The 15,004-nt window shown below is 40.2% G+C and overlaps 1 protein-coding gene across 6 annotated transcripts in view; it reads left to right on the plus strand.

The window, feature by feature from the left end:
• LRRC3B (leucine rich repeat containing 3B) overlaps positions 1–14,292 on the plus strand; it is a 107,355-nt gene extending 93,063 nt beyond the window's left edge. For 4 of the 6 annotated variants that reach the window (XM_008266076.4, XM_008266078.4, XM_008266077.4 and 1 more), the window contains one exon: positions 13,032–14,292. In XM_008266076.4, coding sequence (XP_008264298.1) covers positions 13,192–13,971 — 780 coding nt within the window. In that variant the 5' untranslated portion in view covers positions 13,032–13,191 and the 3' untranslated portion in view covers positions 13,972–14,292. Of the gene's footprint in view, positions 1–10,897; positions 10,954–13,031 lie in introns of all 6 variants that reach the window. The other 2 variants (XM_008266075.4, XR_011388227.1) reach the window with 2 other exon arrangements.
• Positions 14,293–15,004: the final 712 nt, after the last annotated feature.

Here is a 15,004-nt window from a genome sequence, read left to right on the forward strand (position 1 = left end):
CTCTGATAGTTTATCATGTAGCAGAACACTTTTATAAGTGCTTTACCTGTCTTATCTCAACCAATCCTTATGGTAACCTTGGCAACTCTTACTGCCTTTGGTTCAGATGAGACAACTGTAGCCAAATCCTAATCTCTGTGTTCCCTGATCAAAACCAGGTTCACGCTGCACACCTCTCATGTGGTAACATACCAGTCCTTTTTCTAGTCCTGGAGTTCATGAAACACAATTTCAGAGAGGTGCAGCTCAGTTTACCCTGGGTTTCCATTTTATGTCACTACAGGAGAATAAGTCGTGCTGTAGCTGGGATTCCTGAAACTCTCCTGCTTCACCAGAAAGGATTTTTTCCCCTCTTCTAATTTTTTTTTAAGATTTTATTTATTTATTTGAGAGGTAGTTACAGACAGTGAGAGGGAGAGTCAGAGAGAAAGGTCTTCCATCCGTTGGTTCACTCCCCAGATGGCTGCAACAGCTGGAGCCGCACTGATCCGAAGCCAAGAGCCAGGAGCTTCTTCCAGGTCTCCCACGTCGGTGCAGGGGCCCAAGGACTTGGGCCATCTTCCACTGCTTTTCCAGGCCACAGCAGAGAGCTGGATTGGAAGAGGGGCAGCCAGGACTAGAACCCGCACCCATATGGGATGCCAGCGAATCAGGCGGAGAATTAACCTACTGTGCCACGGAGCCGGCCCCTTCTAATTCTTTTTTTTAAGAAGTAGAAGCTCTCCCTCCTATTCCAGATTTTCATTTAAAACAAAACTTGAAATTTTCAGACAAGTTGAAAAGTCGATGCCATGAAGTCTTTTTATGCAACACCTTTCCTTTACAGACTGTTATTATCTGTCACTTCTGTATCTTTCTGCTTGTAGACAGATATAGTTTATTTTTGCTGAACAATTTTAAAGCTGTAAATGTCATGGCAATTTGCCTCCAAATACATCAATATGTGCCTTCTTAGAATAAGGACTATCTCTACCCTATTTATCCATATCATAATAAGTCCTAAGAAATTTGAATTTGATGCAATAATACCTAACTAAAGTCTATATTCAAATTTCCCCAATTGTTCCAAATTTTATGGTTTTTAATCTAGAAATCAATTTCTTGTAACATTTTTAATTGTGACATCTCTGCATTTAATCTAGAATAGATAGCCTTCTTTTGTTGTTTTGTAATGTGTTTTTCCTTCAATGACTTTCAATAGTCCAGAACTTTAAAATGCCACAATATCGGTATTAGTTTGATCCTTTCCTCTTGATTAGCCACAGGTTAAACACAATTTGACAACAATTCTGTATAGGTGAGGGGAGAATCATTGTTCACTTGATTATGCTTCAGAAAAAATAAATGTAAGGCTCTCAAACCAGAATGATTTAGGAAAACAAAAAAGCTCTAAAATCTATGGCAGACCACTCTTTAAGCAGTCAATGCGAATTTCTGAAACACATCTTACGGGTATTTCATTTTTTCCCATTACGAAGAACCCAGTGATGTGGATGCTATTGATGATAGTTCTGGGGCACCTAAAGCTTGGAAATGCGTGTGTGATTTTCAAAATTCCTGGTTCTCATTCCTTGGAAATGAGATTTGAATCCGGTTTCTCAACCTTTGCTTTGGTTCTCAATCCTGTACTTTTCTCGAAAAGCCAGTGTAAGACGAATAATGCAGGGTTAAGTAGGATGATTTTTTTCCTACAAAAATGGTAACAGTTGCTCAACCTACTCAGAAACATAAGCGAATTCAGCATAAGCTAGAACTTTCTAGAGGCAGATTTCAAGTTATCCTGGACTCTGTTGAGCCTTTGGGAGCCTACATTTATGCAGATTCTGTGTTAAAAGTTTGCAGAGCTCTCCTTGCTGCAAATGTCACAGGCGCTTGCTGGGAATTGTAATAACGAAGCAGAAAGAAACCACGATGGATGGATTCTCACTCTGTCTCCCTATAAACTTGCAGCAGGTTGCATAATAAATATATATGTCAGCAAAGTCTGCTCAGTAGCACCAGAGAGGTGAATGCTGGGTTTGAAAAGAGTGGGTTTTAAAATTTATTTATATTTCCAGTGGGTTCACGGGTAGGAGGAGTTACTACATCCTCCTTAAAGATCTACGAGCACCAGACCATGTAGGATGGAAGCAATGTGTTCAGAAGAGGAAAAGTTTCCCAATATGTTGAGGCTTTCCTTGAAGATTTATTTTGTGAAATGGTTTTCAAAAGAGGAGCACTGGTGTACAAACTGACTGAAATCCAGAACAAATGGATTTCATGTCATTTTGACAAAAGTTTCATATATTTTAAGAAATTTTAATAGGAGAGAAAGTGGTCTCCCTCCTTGACTTTCTCAAAGTTTATATAAAGAAGGCAGCAGAGGGTTGTTTTGGCATTTGAAAGTCAGCTCTTGTGTTGCCAGATTCTTTATGTCAAAAAGTGGCCAGTAAGAGAGATGCATAAACCAATGAAGGTTGAAGTGATCTAAGATCCAGTGCTTCCGCTAAACCAGTGGGGGTCTTTGAGGGGTCTCCACCCTGTGGGGTTCCTCCATCGGACTGAAATAAGACTGATGATGTCACCATGTGTATCTGAAAGAGTTGTTTACAGGTGATCAAATCAGAGCATATTCATACACTTGCCCCACAGGCATCTAAAGTTGTTCACAAATGTAAAGCAAATGTTTCACTTTATATTTTTAAAGATTTATTTATCTATTTGAAAGGCAGAGCTACAGAGACAAAGAGGGAGAGAGAGTGAGGAGAGAGAGAGAGACACAGAGAGAGAGAGAGAGAGAGAGAGAGGTCTTCCATATGCTGGTTTACTCCCCAAGTGGCTGAAAAGGCTGGAGCTGAGCCGATCTGAAGCCAGGAGCCAGGAGCCAGGAGCTTCTTCCAGGTCTCTCACATGGGTGCAGGGGCCCAAGGACTTGGATCATAATCTGCTGTTTTCCCAGGCCATAGCAGAAGTGGAACGGCTGGGTCTTGAAGTGGCTTCCCTATGGGATGCTGGTGCGTCAGGCCGGGGCTTTAACCCATTGCACCACAGTGCCAGACCCACGTTTCACTTCAGAGTTGACTGAGAAGCACATTTCCGTCTTTGTTGCTTCTTCCCCGTTTACCACCTGCCTTTCTCTACAGCATGCAGCAATCACTTCATTGTAAAATTCATCTTGGTCTTTACTCCTTATTCCTTGGTCTTTACTCTCTCTCTCTCTACCTGTCTTTCCCTCTCCCTCTGTAACCCTGCCTTGCAAATAAATGAATAAATCTTAAAGAAAGAAAAATCTTGCCTGTCACTTAGCAGCTCAATTTGTTTATCTGTGCAAGGGTCACAACTACTGTCTTTCAGATTTGTGATGTATGTGTAGCTAGAACAAAATACAACTTGACTTTGGTCTCCACCATCCCTTTAGTCTCTATTCTCTTGATTATCCTCCTCTATTTCCTGAAGAAAAAAAAAAATCCCCATACTGTTGTGCTTGATTTAAGGCAATCGATTGTTTTACCATTATTTTAAATTACAAAAAAAGTTTTACCAAAGTAAAAATTAAATATGGTCATTTAAATGCCTGATCCAAGACATTAGCAAACACAGTAAGTTTCATTTAATATTCAACTCTTCTGAATTCAGCTTGATTTCTCCTCTTCTTCCAACCCACCCCCAGGTCAGCACAACTGGGTGTCGGCTGCTCTGGGTGGGAGACAGAATGGAGGGTTCATAATCTCTGGGCAAGTTGTTTCTCTCCTAGGATTCTTTCATGCCTCACTCCCATCCCAACACAACTCCCATGACTCTGGTTGTGGATGCATTCCAGATAGCCATGTAACCCAGATTTTAGCATTTACTCTTTAGTTTCTTATGGCTGGAGTCCCTCTCCCCTACCAAAGAATCATTTGGGAGAGTGAAGCTCGAGCGACAGAATTTCCTCTTGTGGCTGTCTTTCCCCCAGTGACCCACTGGAAATAGATTCATACCCCCATTGACAAACTCTGTGGGTACAGGCTCGGGAAAAGATCACCCAATTCCACCTCCAAACAATAGGTTACTGATTCTTGTTCTGCGCTCTTCTGGTCCCCAGCTCTAGAATTATGTAATAAATTCTCTCTTCTTTAGGTGGCAACAGGAAGATACCTCTTGGCCTTCTTTACCTTCAAAGTAGGCAAGATGTTAGATTCACAAGTGCTGTTAGCACAAGTGCCGCCAAGCCTCCTTATCCACTCACTTTAGAATGCTATGTCCATTTGACCAGAACCTTGTCGAATCTTTATTTTACTATCTAATTAGATTGGCTTATCACATAGCAAATACTCTGCAAGTAGATAGCAAGTAAACAATAGCTGTTTTATGATAAAATCATAATGGATTCTAATTCATGTTAATAAATATTTATTGAATTCTTATCATGGGCAATGTGAGAATTTAAAAGTGGATGACCTGACCCTACCCTTGTCTGTAATAGGGAAAATAGTTTATGTCTTTAATATGAGTAGAAAACAGTAAATCATACAGTAGGAGCTATCTTATTGGAGAAGGGAGATTTCAAGAGCTCTCTTAGGCCAGCGCCGCGGCTCACTAAGCTAATCCTCCGCCTTGCAGCACCAGCACACTGGGTTCTAGTCCCATTCGGAGCGCTGGATTCTGTCCCGGTTGCCCCTCTTCCAGGCCAGCTCTCTGCTGTGGCCCAGGAAGGCAGTGGAGGATGGCCCGAGTCCTTGGGCCCTGCACCCCATGGGAGACCAGGAGAGGCACCTGGCTCCTGCCATCGGATCAGCGCGGTGCACCAGCCACAGCGCGCAGGCCGCGGTGGCCATTGGAGGGTGCACCAACGGCAAAAGGAAAACCTTTCTCTCTGTCTCTCTCTCTCACTGTCCACTCTGCCTGTCAAAAAAAATTAAAAAAAAAAAAAAAGAGCTCTCTTAAACACTTTAAGATCTGAAACCAGCTCCATTTAAATGTGTCTCCACTATTCCTCCTATGTCTGTTGCTTTGTCAGCTCATATCTTTGAATAAATGATCACAGCCATTGTCAGTCATGGACCAGATATTTAACACTGGATTTGAAATCAGTAAATCTGCACATTAGAGAAGTTGGCATGATTTCTGACTAATGTCATATGTGTAGAATAAAGAACCATTCACCATCTACTTTCTTTTAGAAAACTTTTATTTAATAAATATAAATTTGAAAGTACAAATTTTGGATTATAGCAGTTTTTTCCCCTTCCCACCTGCAAACCATCCCATCTCCCACTCCCTCTCCCATCCCATTCTTCATTAAGATTCATTTTTAATTACCTTTATATACAGAAGATCAACTTAGTATATACTAAGTAAAGATTTCAACGGACTGCACCCACACAGACACACAAAGTATGAAGTACTGTTTGAGTACTAGTTTTACCGTTAATTCGCATAGTACAACACATTAAGGACAGAGGTCCTACATGGGGAGTAAGTGCACAGTGACTCCTGTTGTTGATTTAACAATTGAGACTCTATTTATTTATTTATTTATTTTTGAGACTCTTATTTAAGATGTCAGTAATCACCTGAGGCTCTTGTCATGAGCTGCCAAGGCTATGGAAGCCTCTTGAGTTCACAAACTCTGACCTTATTTAGACAAGGCAATAATCAAAGTGGAAGTTCTCTCCTCCCTTCAGAGAAAGGTACCTCCTTCTTTGACCATCTAGTTTCTATTTGGTATGTGTTTATTGAGCTCGGGTTTTGGTGTCTGTGAAGCATGGTGGGAGATACAGCTGGAAGAGCAAGTCATTGTGAACAATCGGGGGCCATGAAAGCTTTTAGATCTGAAGATGACACAGAGTGTTGCTTTAACCCAACATTGGGGAACAGAAGTAGAGACAGAGAACAGACACAAGGCAGCTTAGGAAGGACAGTTTTATTCTCCCTTTTCAGAACAAAATACTGGAGGTTTAAATAAGGAAGGAGGCATTAGGAATGCAAAGCAAGGGCAAGGTGGGAAGGAGAATGAAAATGAAAACTTTCATTTTGAGAGATCAGGAGGGAAGAACAGGTGGTTTATTGTGGAGACGGAGGTTGCTGAGTGGAGCTGAAAAGTGAAATTTTTAATTTTACTTTTAGATATACCTCCTCTAAATTTTCTTGTGGAAGGGGCTTATGAACGTACATGCAGAACTAGCATCTATGGTCTGACTCCAAGCTAAAAGTGGGAATGAAGGAGTTGTGTCTATAAACATGAGCCCAAAGAACAGCCAGGAGGAAATTTCCCTACAATTCACTCATCTGAATTATTCATGCCACCATTCTGTTTCCGTAATTTTTTGGGTCAGGAAACACACAGATATAGGGCTTGTACAACCTATACTTAGTTTACAGAGAAGCTGATGATATGAAGAATTCAGGATAGAATTTCTATGATGGGTTATAAAAGCTAACTTTGGAAATATTGCCTTGAAAATATCAAGTCCTCAAACTTTAGATTTTGTGAAAATAAATGGAAACCACTAAACTGGGATCAAGCAAAGATTATTTCTTTCTGAAGTGTCTACAGAAAGGGAACCAGCGAGCATCTTTTGCATTTGGCAGACTCCAAGGGTGGCAGAGAAGTGTAAAAGCCTCATAGTGGAGGAAAAATAAAGTCTTCGGGTCTGCACTCATCGCTAACTGGAGGTCTTGAGACCAGCCCAAGTAGAAGCACCGCATCCTGTGGATTGGCCGGGGTGCATATTTGCCTTTGTCCCATTGGTCCAAAGTTGTAAGCATCTGTCAGTGATTGAGCAAGTCTTGGTTGATTTGGGCAATTGTTGCACAGGTTGTTGCTTGGCCTTCTAAGCTGGCTGTTGCAGGTTATAGGTCAGAGTCCTGTTTTGGCAAATGACTGTTGTCTGTTTGTATATGTTCATTTTGACACATGTTCTGATTTTTAAAGTTTGTCTTCTCAGTTGCTTTTGGCCATCATTGACTAACCTTTTCATGCACTGAACAGTTATTTTTCTGAGGAACTACATTTGGGTTCATTGTCTTGCTAATCCCTGGTCCTTTTGTGGTGTGATCTTTTTATTCCTTGTTACAAAATAAGGCAAAATATACCTTTATACTGCTCCACTTCCAATTCAGCTTCCTGCTAATGTGCCTGGGAAAGCAGAAGAAGATGATCCAAGTACTTGGGCCTCTACCACACATATAGGAGACCAGGATGGAGTGTCTGGCTCCTGGCTTTGGTCTGGATGAGCTCCATTTGTTGTGGCCATTTAGGTAGTGAATTGGGGATGGAATCTCTCTCTCCCTTTCTCTCTGTCTTTAAAATAAATTAATAAATATTAAAAAAAAACACAGAAAAGTATAAGCTTAAAAGACAATTGCTCCTTTCCCCCTATGGATTTTCAGTTCCACTACTCACTATGTTAGCCATTATTAAAGTTTCTGAAACATTCAAACAAGTGAGCATATTAATTACACACCTACATCTCTATATTAACCCCTTTTAAAAAATTTCACATTAACATGTTGTAAATAGCATTTAAAATATTTATTGGTGCATTTGAAAGGCAGAGTGACAGAGAGAGAGGAAGAGACATACTGTGAGATGTTTCATCGCTGGTTCACTCTCCAAACACTGCAACAGCTGGTGCTGGGCCAGGCTGAAGCCAAGGGCCTGCAACTCTATCCTGGCTTCCTGTGTGGGTGTCAGGGGACCAAGTACTTGGGCCAGCTTTGCTGCTTTCCCAGGCATATTATCAGGAAGATAGATTGGAAGCACAGAAACCAGAACTTGACCAGCACTCTGATACGGGGTGAGGAGGTCATAAGCGGCAGCTTAACCTGCTGCCCCACATGACTATCCCTATGGTACCCATTTTATCAAGCTATTTTGAGGAGGGTCAACGTTGGACATTTTGATACCAACACAAGCTGGTTCTTACATTATAAAATTTTGGTGGATATTTCCAGATAGCTAATACAAAAAGAACTCACCAGTCCACCTTCTCATTAAGTGTTTGAGAATGCTTTGTTCTTCCAGTTTACTAACGTGTGATAATATTCACAATTTTTACCATGATGATTGGTATTTCACCTGAAATATGGTTTACTGCTCATGGAAACTAAGAATCTTTCCATATAGCTTATTTTGTATAAATCGTATATATTATATACATTGTTGGTTGCATATATAGTTTTCCTATCCATTTTTCTATTAGATAAGCTTCTTACTCTTTTACTTTTTGTATGTTTAAGAAACTGTCACCATGTTTTGCCATCTATCCTTTGACCTTGTGTATAGTCTTATTAATTATGCCACACAGAATATGTCAGTTTTAAGTACTTAGGTATATGAGCTTCCTTCCCACATTAGTTTGAATTTTGTGTTGTGAATTAAAAGACTTTCCTGTTTTGGTAATTTTTTTTCTTTTTAATTAAACTCTCCTGTTTGGAAACAGAGTGTCATAGAACATTGTTGAAAGAAGTTGGTCTATCTAGTACTTCTTTCTGAATTGATATCCTCAGTTATCTTGGAAGGGCTAAGAAAGGCGTTTGGATTAGAATCCTAAGTATCCTGGACCATCCTTGAAGGATGAGAAAAAAGAAATTGAAAGCAAGACAGAGTTGTTAATCTGCCACTGAATGAACTGTCTTCTCACTGAATGAGCCGTCTGCTAAGTGAACTTTTTCTTTTCCTTCTGTAAACAATATTGAATGGTTGCTGCCCGATCCCAACATTAACTGTTATAGCTCAGGAATTTGTGTGGCAGGAAAATGTGAACAAAACATGAGTCTGGATAACATTTTGGTTCTCTTTTGGAGCACACAGCTTATACCCAAACACCACATCCAGATATATTTGACGGGTCCTTGTGGATGGGGACCAGGCTGTCCCGTGAGTTGAGAATTGCAGAGAGAAAATTAGAAGAAACAATGCTGCTTAACTTGGTCCATCCCTTTAGAGGAACTGGTTCCTTATCAGGAGGACAGGCAGTGGCTGCTTTTGCTGTTCCTGTATTCACCAACATGACCCCTCACTCATTCTGAAGTTCCTACAGGGGCTCTCTTTGCCAGAAGCATAGCTTATTTGCAATTTTGGGTTTGTGTGGAGATGGAATTGGAAACAGAGCAGATGGAGGCTGAGGTTCGCCACTCCGTTGAGTGTTGTGCTTTGCTGGATGAAAACCAGTCAGAGGAGTCTACCATGTTCTTCACTGAGGCACCTCGTCTCATGTCTTCCTTTTCCAACAGCCACTTTTGGTTCATCCACTAAGGCAGTGTCAAACTGATAAAGTGTTTGGAAACTAGTGATTCAACATCATGGCGTAGAGAGGCAGCTCTCTCATCCTTCTTGGTGAAGATGACTTTGACTTGATAACTTGACTTTGCTATTTAACTTCTGGACATATATTTTAGTCCACTTGTGCTGCTAAAACATCATAAGTTTATTTCTCACCATTCAGGAGTCTGGGAAGTCCGTGATCATGTTGACAAAGGATTTGGTCTCTGGTGGGGGCATGTTTCAAGGTTCATAGATGGTTGTCTTCATTCTGTGTCCTCACATGGCAGAAGTGGCAAGGGGGTTCTCTGAATATGCTTTTATAAGGACACTAATTCTGCTACAGAGGGCTCTGCTTTCATGACCTGTTCACCCCCACCAAAGGCCCCACTTCCAGATATCCTCACATTAGGAATTAAATTTCAACATATAAGTCTATGGGGCTAAGCTGTACACATCTCTTGTGCAACTCTTATAACTTTATCCTGACTGAGGTAGGAGGCTCTAGAGGTGAAGTCATGGTGGTCCAGCAATCTAGCCAATTCCAGGATATTCTGCTGTTTTCAGCAGTCATCACAGAGAGAGAAGGGAATACTTAGCTTGAGTCCAACCTCTTTGAATGTACTTCTAACAACATTCCATCTAGTGTAAGGGTGGATCATTCAGGGCATGATTGATCTTGTCTCAAGAGGGCTTGTGCTTTAATAGTGAGAACTCAAGCTGTTTCCTAACCATTTTCTGTGCGAAACAATGACCATTGGACTGTTCATTCTGGAGAAACAATGGTTAAGTCTTGAGGAAGCTACTGAAAAAGAATTCCATTCTTCCTTCCATTTCTTAGGAGCCTGCTTTTTTAATGACTTTTCCAAAGTCCAGCATTTTGCCATGAAAAACCTATAGACATTTGATATTCCATGTTTAGTTTTATTTTGTATTATTTGTTTCCATTTCATTTGAAAGGCAGAGATATAGAAAGAGACAGAGACAGATAAAGAGAGATCTGCCATCTGCTGACTCATTCTCTAAATGCCCACAACAGCTGGACCAGGCTTAGCTAGGAGCTTGGAATTCCATCCAAGTCTCCCACATGGGTGGCAGGGACCCAAGTACTTGAGCCATCATCTGCTGCCTCCCAGGGTGTGCATTAGCAAGAAACTGAACTGGAAGCAATGGAGCCAGGAGTCAAACAAGGCACTCCCATATCTGGAATGCAAATATCCTAAGTGGCATCTTAACCACTGCATCAAATACCCACCTCAAAATAATAAATATAATCAAAATAGGGAATCCAAAGTATAGCTATACCCTTCAAATTATTATTATTTCATCAAAGCAACAGATATTCATTTACCCTTACTATTTGCCAAGCCTTATGCTCCACGTTGTAAATGTATCTGAGAATAATAATAATCAGTATATTTAACAAATATTGAGTTCATACTACCCATAAAACACTATGCTAAGTGCTCTATGTGAATCAGCTCATATAATTCTCAAATCAATCTTGTAATTAAGTGCTCTTCTAATCATCGAATGAAGATGAAGAAAATGAGAGTTAGAGAGGTTGAATAACTTGCCCAGGAGCACAGTACTAATAAAGTTGAAGCTGGGATAAAAGTTTACTGAACCTTCCACTTTTTAATTATTTACTGTTGTTTCTACTTGATGCAGAAACAAGTCCATGCCTTCAAGGAGCTTATAGTCTGAGTTAAAGAACACTTCCACAGGTAATCAGGAGAAATGGGAAGGGTCTTCCAGGGGAGCCTTCCTGCCTTTCACTAGGTTTTAGGGTGGTCTCACCTACTTAGCCTTTTCCCTTTCATTTTCATGTTTCCCATCTCCCATGTCCTCCTATGTCCACCGTGCAGCAATCTTTGCTTTAGCCTTCTGCTCCTCTCTTTCTTCCCTGAGTTTTCTCCCTTATTCATCTGTTTATTCTTTCTTTCTCCCATCTAGTTTATTACTGGAGGCCCTAAATACCATGCAATGCAGTTTTGAAGGCAAACATAAAAAGGAGGGATACATTCACTGTAAATGAAATGAGCTGTTGATAGATGGCTTTGCAAGCTTATGAGCCCTTCTTTAGCATTCTCTGGCATTTAAGGGACTCAGCATTCCAAAAGCACATCCACTCCATTCTGCTGTTGCTAATCTCATTTTTTCCATGATTAACAACCCAGTTCATTATGTTTTCAGCTCACATTAATCATCTCTTCTGTGAGTTTGGTAACATTTGGAGTCATTTCCCTCTGTATTTATCCATCTGGGATCTTTATAAAAGATAAGTTTGCAGAAAGTCATTTGTTGTTCATGCAGAAATTCATTTGATGCTCACTGCTATGCAAGAAGTGAATGTTCTCCTTGTTTCTCAGATCCTGTGGGGGAATCTTCTAAAATCAGGCATGGATTCCCTTCCCAATGCAGAAGGCCTCCTCAATCGAGCCCCATGGGGCACTTAACTTGGAGCAAGATTCACAGCACAAAGGATTAGGCTGCAACACAACAGCATTAGAAATCACAAGCAATGCTGGCTGGTTCCTGTCTATCCTCAAGGAGCAGATGGGTTGGGAAGAGAGCTGTGGGGGTAGCGGAATGGGTTGTGAGATTAATGAGTCAGAACAAAGGCCTTGGCTTTAGTCCTGTCCCTACACCTACAAACTATTTGACCTTGGGCAAGACACATAATCCCTCTGAAATCCACTAGTCTCCTCTATGAATTGGTTTCATCTATAACACCTCATCTTTCTAAATTGGAGAATAGTTTTTAGAGTTAACTTAATACTTTCATCTCCTCTCTATGCTGTTGAGTAAGCTTTATAACCTTCATCATATCACTTTAGTTTGCAATTTCTGTGGTCTCTTCCAACACTAGCAGTAGCTATATATATATATATATATATATATATATATATATAGTAACTACATAAAAAGTAACTACATATATATATGTGTGTAGTAACTATATCATATAAATATATATAGTAACTATATATATTATATATATATAATCTGTCAGGGAAATCTTACAGGCTAATTTCTTAATTCTCTTTTTATATTAAAAAAACTGTATATATGTGTGTCATATTTGTTTGCAGATCTAGTGGGAGGGGATATATGCTGTTTAGAAAACACAGAGAGAATCCATGGAAGTTTAGATAAAAGCATCCTCAGGAGTACATTGTAATCTTAGAATGTCAAAAGAGAAGCAACTCTTCTGAAGGTCCTTGCTTGTCCACCCCAGCAGCATTTTGTTATGAATGTTGGAATGCATTCACTCATTTTCTCATTGGAGTAAGATGTTTCTTTAGTGACAATATTCCACATTGGGCACTTGTTCCAAAGGATGGCAGATATTCTTGTTAATGATCATTAACCATAAAATATTAGAATTATTTCTCATTTCTGCCCAAGTTCCAGGGCTAAATTGCATTAATGAAACTGTTGTTGTACGAAGGGTGAAAGACATCATTAAATGTTTTTGTTGTAGAATGTTGAGAGGGTCCAGGCTATGGAGAGGAATGGTAGAGATGAAAGAAACTGGGACTGTTTGCTCTAATTTTGCTCAACCTGAAACAAGGAGGTAGAATTCGGAAATGTTGTCATTTACTGCTAGTCCTCTCTCCCAGCACCGGGGATTTGCACAGGAGACTCCCGTTAGGCACATAAGTCCCAGTGGTGCTAATGGAAATTACCTGCATAACTACCCTTCCTGCCTACCTAGGATGCCAGACGCCTGAGCACTCTTTTAATTGCCATGCACCTCCCTTTGCAAAGAACTAATTGCATCTGCTTCCCTTTCCTTTAGGTGTTCAAGCAAGGACAGGAATAATGAAGAGTCGGATGTATTAGCTGCAGCCTTTTGAACCACAGAAGAAGGAAGTCAACAGTGTGGACAGGGTTGGAAGCATTGCCACACTTGTTGGAATAAATGAGGAATGGGCTTGTGATTATGCTGACATTCCAGCATGAATCTGGTAGACCTGTGGTTAACTCGCTCCCTCTCCATGTGTCTCCTCCTACAAAGTTTTGTTCTTATGATACTGTGCTTTCATTCTGCCAGTATGTGTCCCAAGGGCTGTCTTTGTTCTTCCTCTGGGGGTTTAAATGTCACCTGTAGCAATGCAAATCTCAAGGAAATACCCAGAGATCTTCCTCCTGAGACGGTCTTATTGTATCTGGACTCCAATCAGATCACATCTATACCCAACGAGATTTTCAAGGACCTTCATCAACTGAGAGTTCTTAACCTGTCCAAAAATGGCATTGAATTTATTGATGAGCATGCCTTCAAAGGAGTTGCTGAAACTTTGCAGAGTCTGGACTTGTCTGACAATAGGATTCAAAGCGTGCACAAAAATGCCTTCAACAACCTGAAGGCCAGGGCCAGAATTGCCAACAATCCCTGGCACTGTGACTGTACGCTACAGCAAGTTCTGAGGAGCATGGCCTCCAATCACGAGACAGCCCACAATGTGATCTGTAAGACCTCTGTGTTGGATGAGCATGCTGGAAGACCATTCCTCAATGCTGCCAATGATGCTGACCTTTGTAACCTCCCTAAAAAAACTACTGATTATGCCATGCTGGTCACCATGTTTGGCTGGTTCACCATGGTTATTTCATATGTGGTATATTATGTCAGGCAAAACCAGGAGGATGCACGGAGACACCTTGAATACTTGAAATCCCTGCCAAGCAGGCAAAAGAAAGCAGACGAACCTGATGACATTAGCACTGTGGTATAGTGTCCAAACTGACTGGCACTGAGAAGAAAGTAGTTTGCAATTTCAGTAGAATAAGTGGTTTACTTCTTCCATCTGTTGTAAACATTAAAAACTTTGTATTTTGGTTTCTTTTGAATTATGCCAATGTTGGACTTTTAACAAACACGACAACATAAAAGTTCTTTTAGTTTAGATGGTCCACCCCTTTAATTGTACCCCTGGTGGTATATTCTTAAGTAAGCTGCTGTCTGAACATTAGTTAGATTCATCTCACTATTTAATAATGAAATTTATTTTTTTAATTTAAAACCAAATAAAAGCTTAACTTTGAACCACGGAAAACAGAGTGAATTATTGGTCAAGAAAACAGCTCAGTGATTCCACTTGCTCTAAAGAAAAACAGATAACCCTTGTGAAGCTAAAGAACAATTGTAATGAAAGATGTGTTATTAAGTGCTACTATGCTCTGGGAAGTCATAGCTGAACCACTAACCAAGTTTAGTATCTGTCAGACTTTAAAGCAGTGAGCCTTAGCAAACTCAGGTGTTTACATACAAATGTGGCATCTGAGGAAGTTTAAGATGGGACATTTGTTCTTCAAAACGAGCCTTTCTCAGCCATAAAGACCAAATATTTATTGTGCTTTATTCAATGCTGGACACAATTAAACAGAAAGATAGCACACATATTCTATCCTCAAGACTATCTTTTTGATGGACAGGGAGGTGTGACAAATACAGAAATAGCTATACTGGAAGGAAAAGCCTTAATCATGCAACATCAATTTTGTGAAAGCACTGAGTGAAGCATTTTTATCTTATCATTTTCTCTAAACCCTTATTGCGCAAAACAACCGTATTTACATAGGTGAAACTGCAAGTGAGAGATTTAAGGATTTGCCAGGTAGAAACTAGCATCTTTCTGCCTCCAAAGACTGAGTTCTTCTCATTTTGTTCATATTGAATTGGCTTCTAGAGGTGTAATTTACATGTTTAAAATGTGCCCACACTAAGTGTATAGTTATCTGACTTTTGAAAAATGTGAATCTAGCACA

Source organism: Oryctolagus cuniculus, chromosome 4 (genome assembly GCF_964237555.1).
Source record: "Oryctolagus cuniculus chromosome 4, mOryCun1.1, whole genome shotgun sequence".
NCBI classification, from domain to species: domain Eukaryota; kingdom Metazoa; phylum Chordata; class Mammalia; order Lagomorpha; family Leporidae; genus Oryctolagus; species Oryctolagus cuniculus.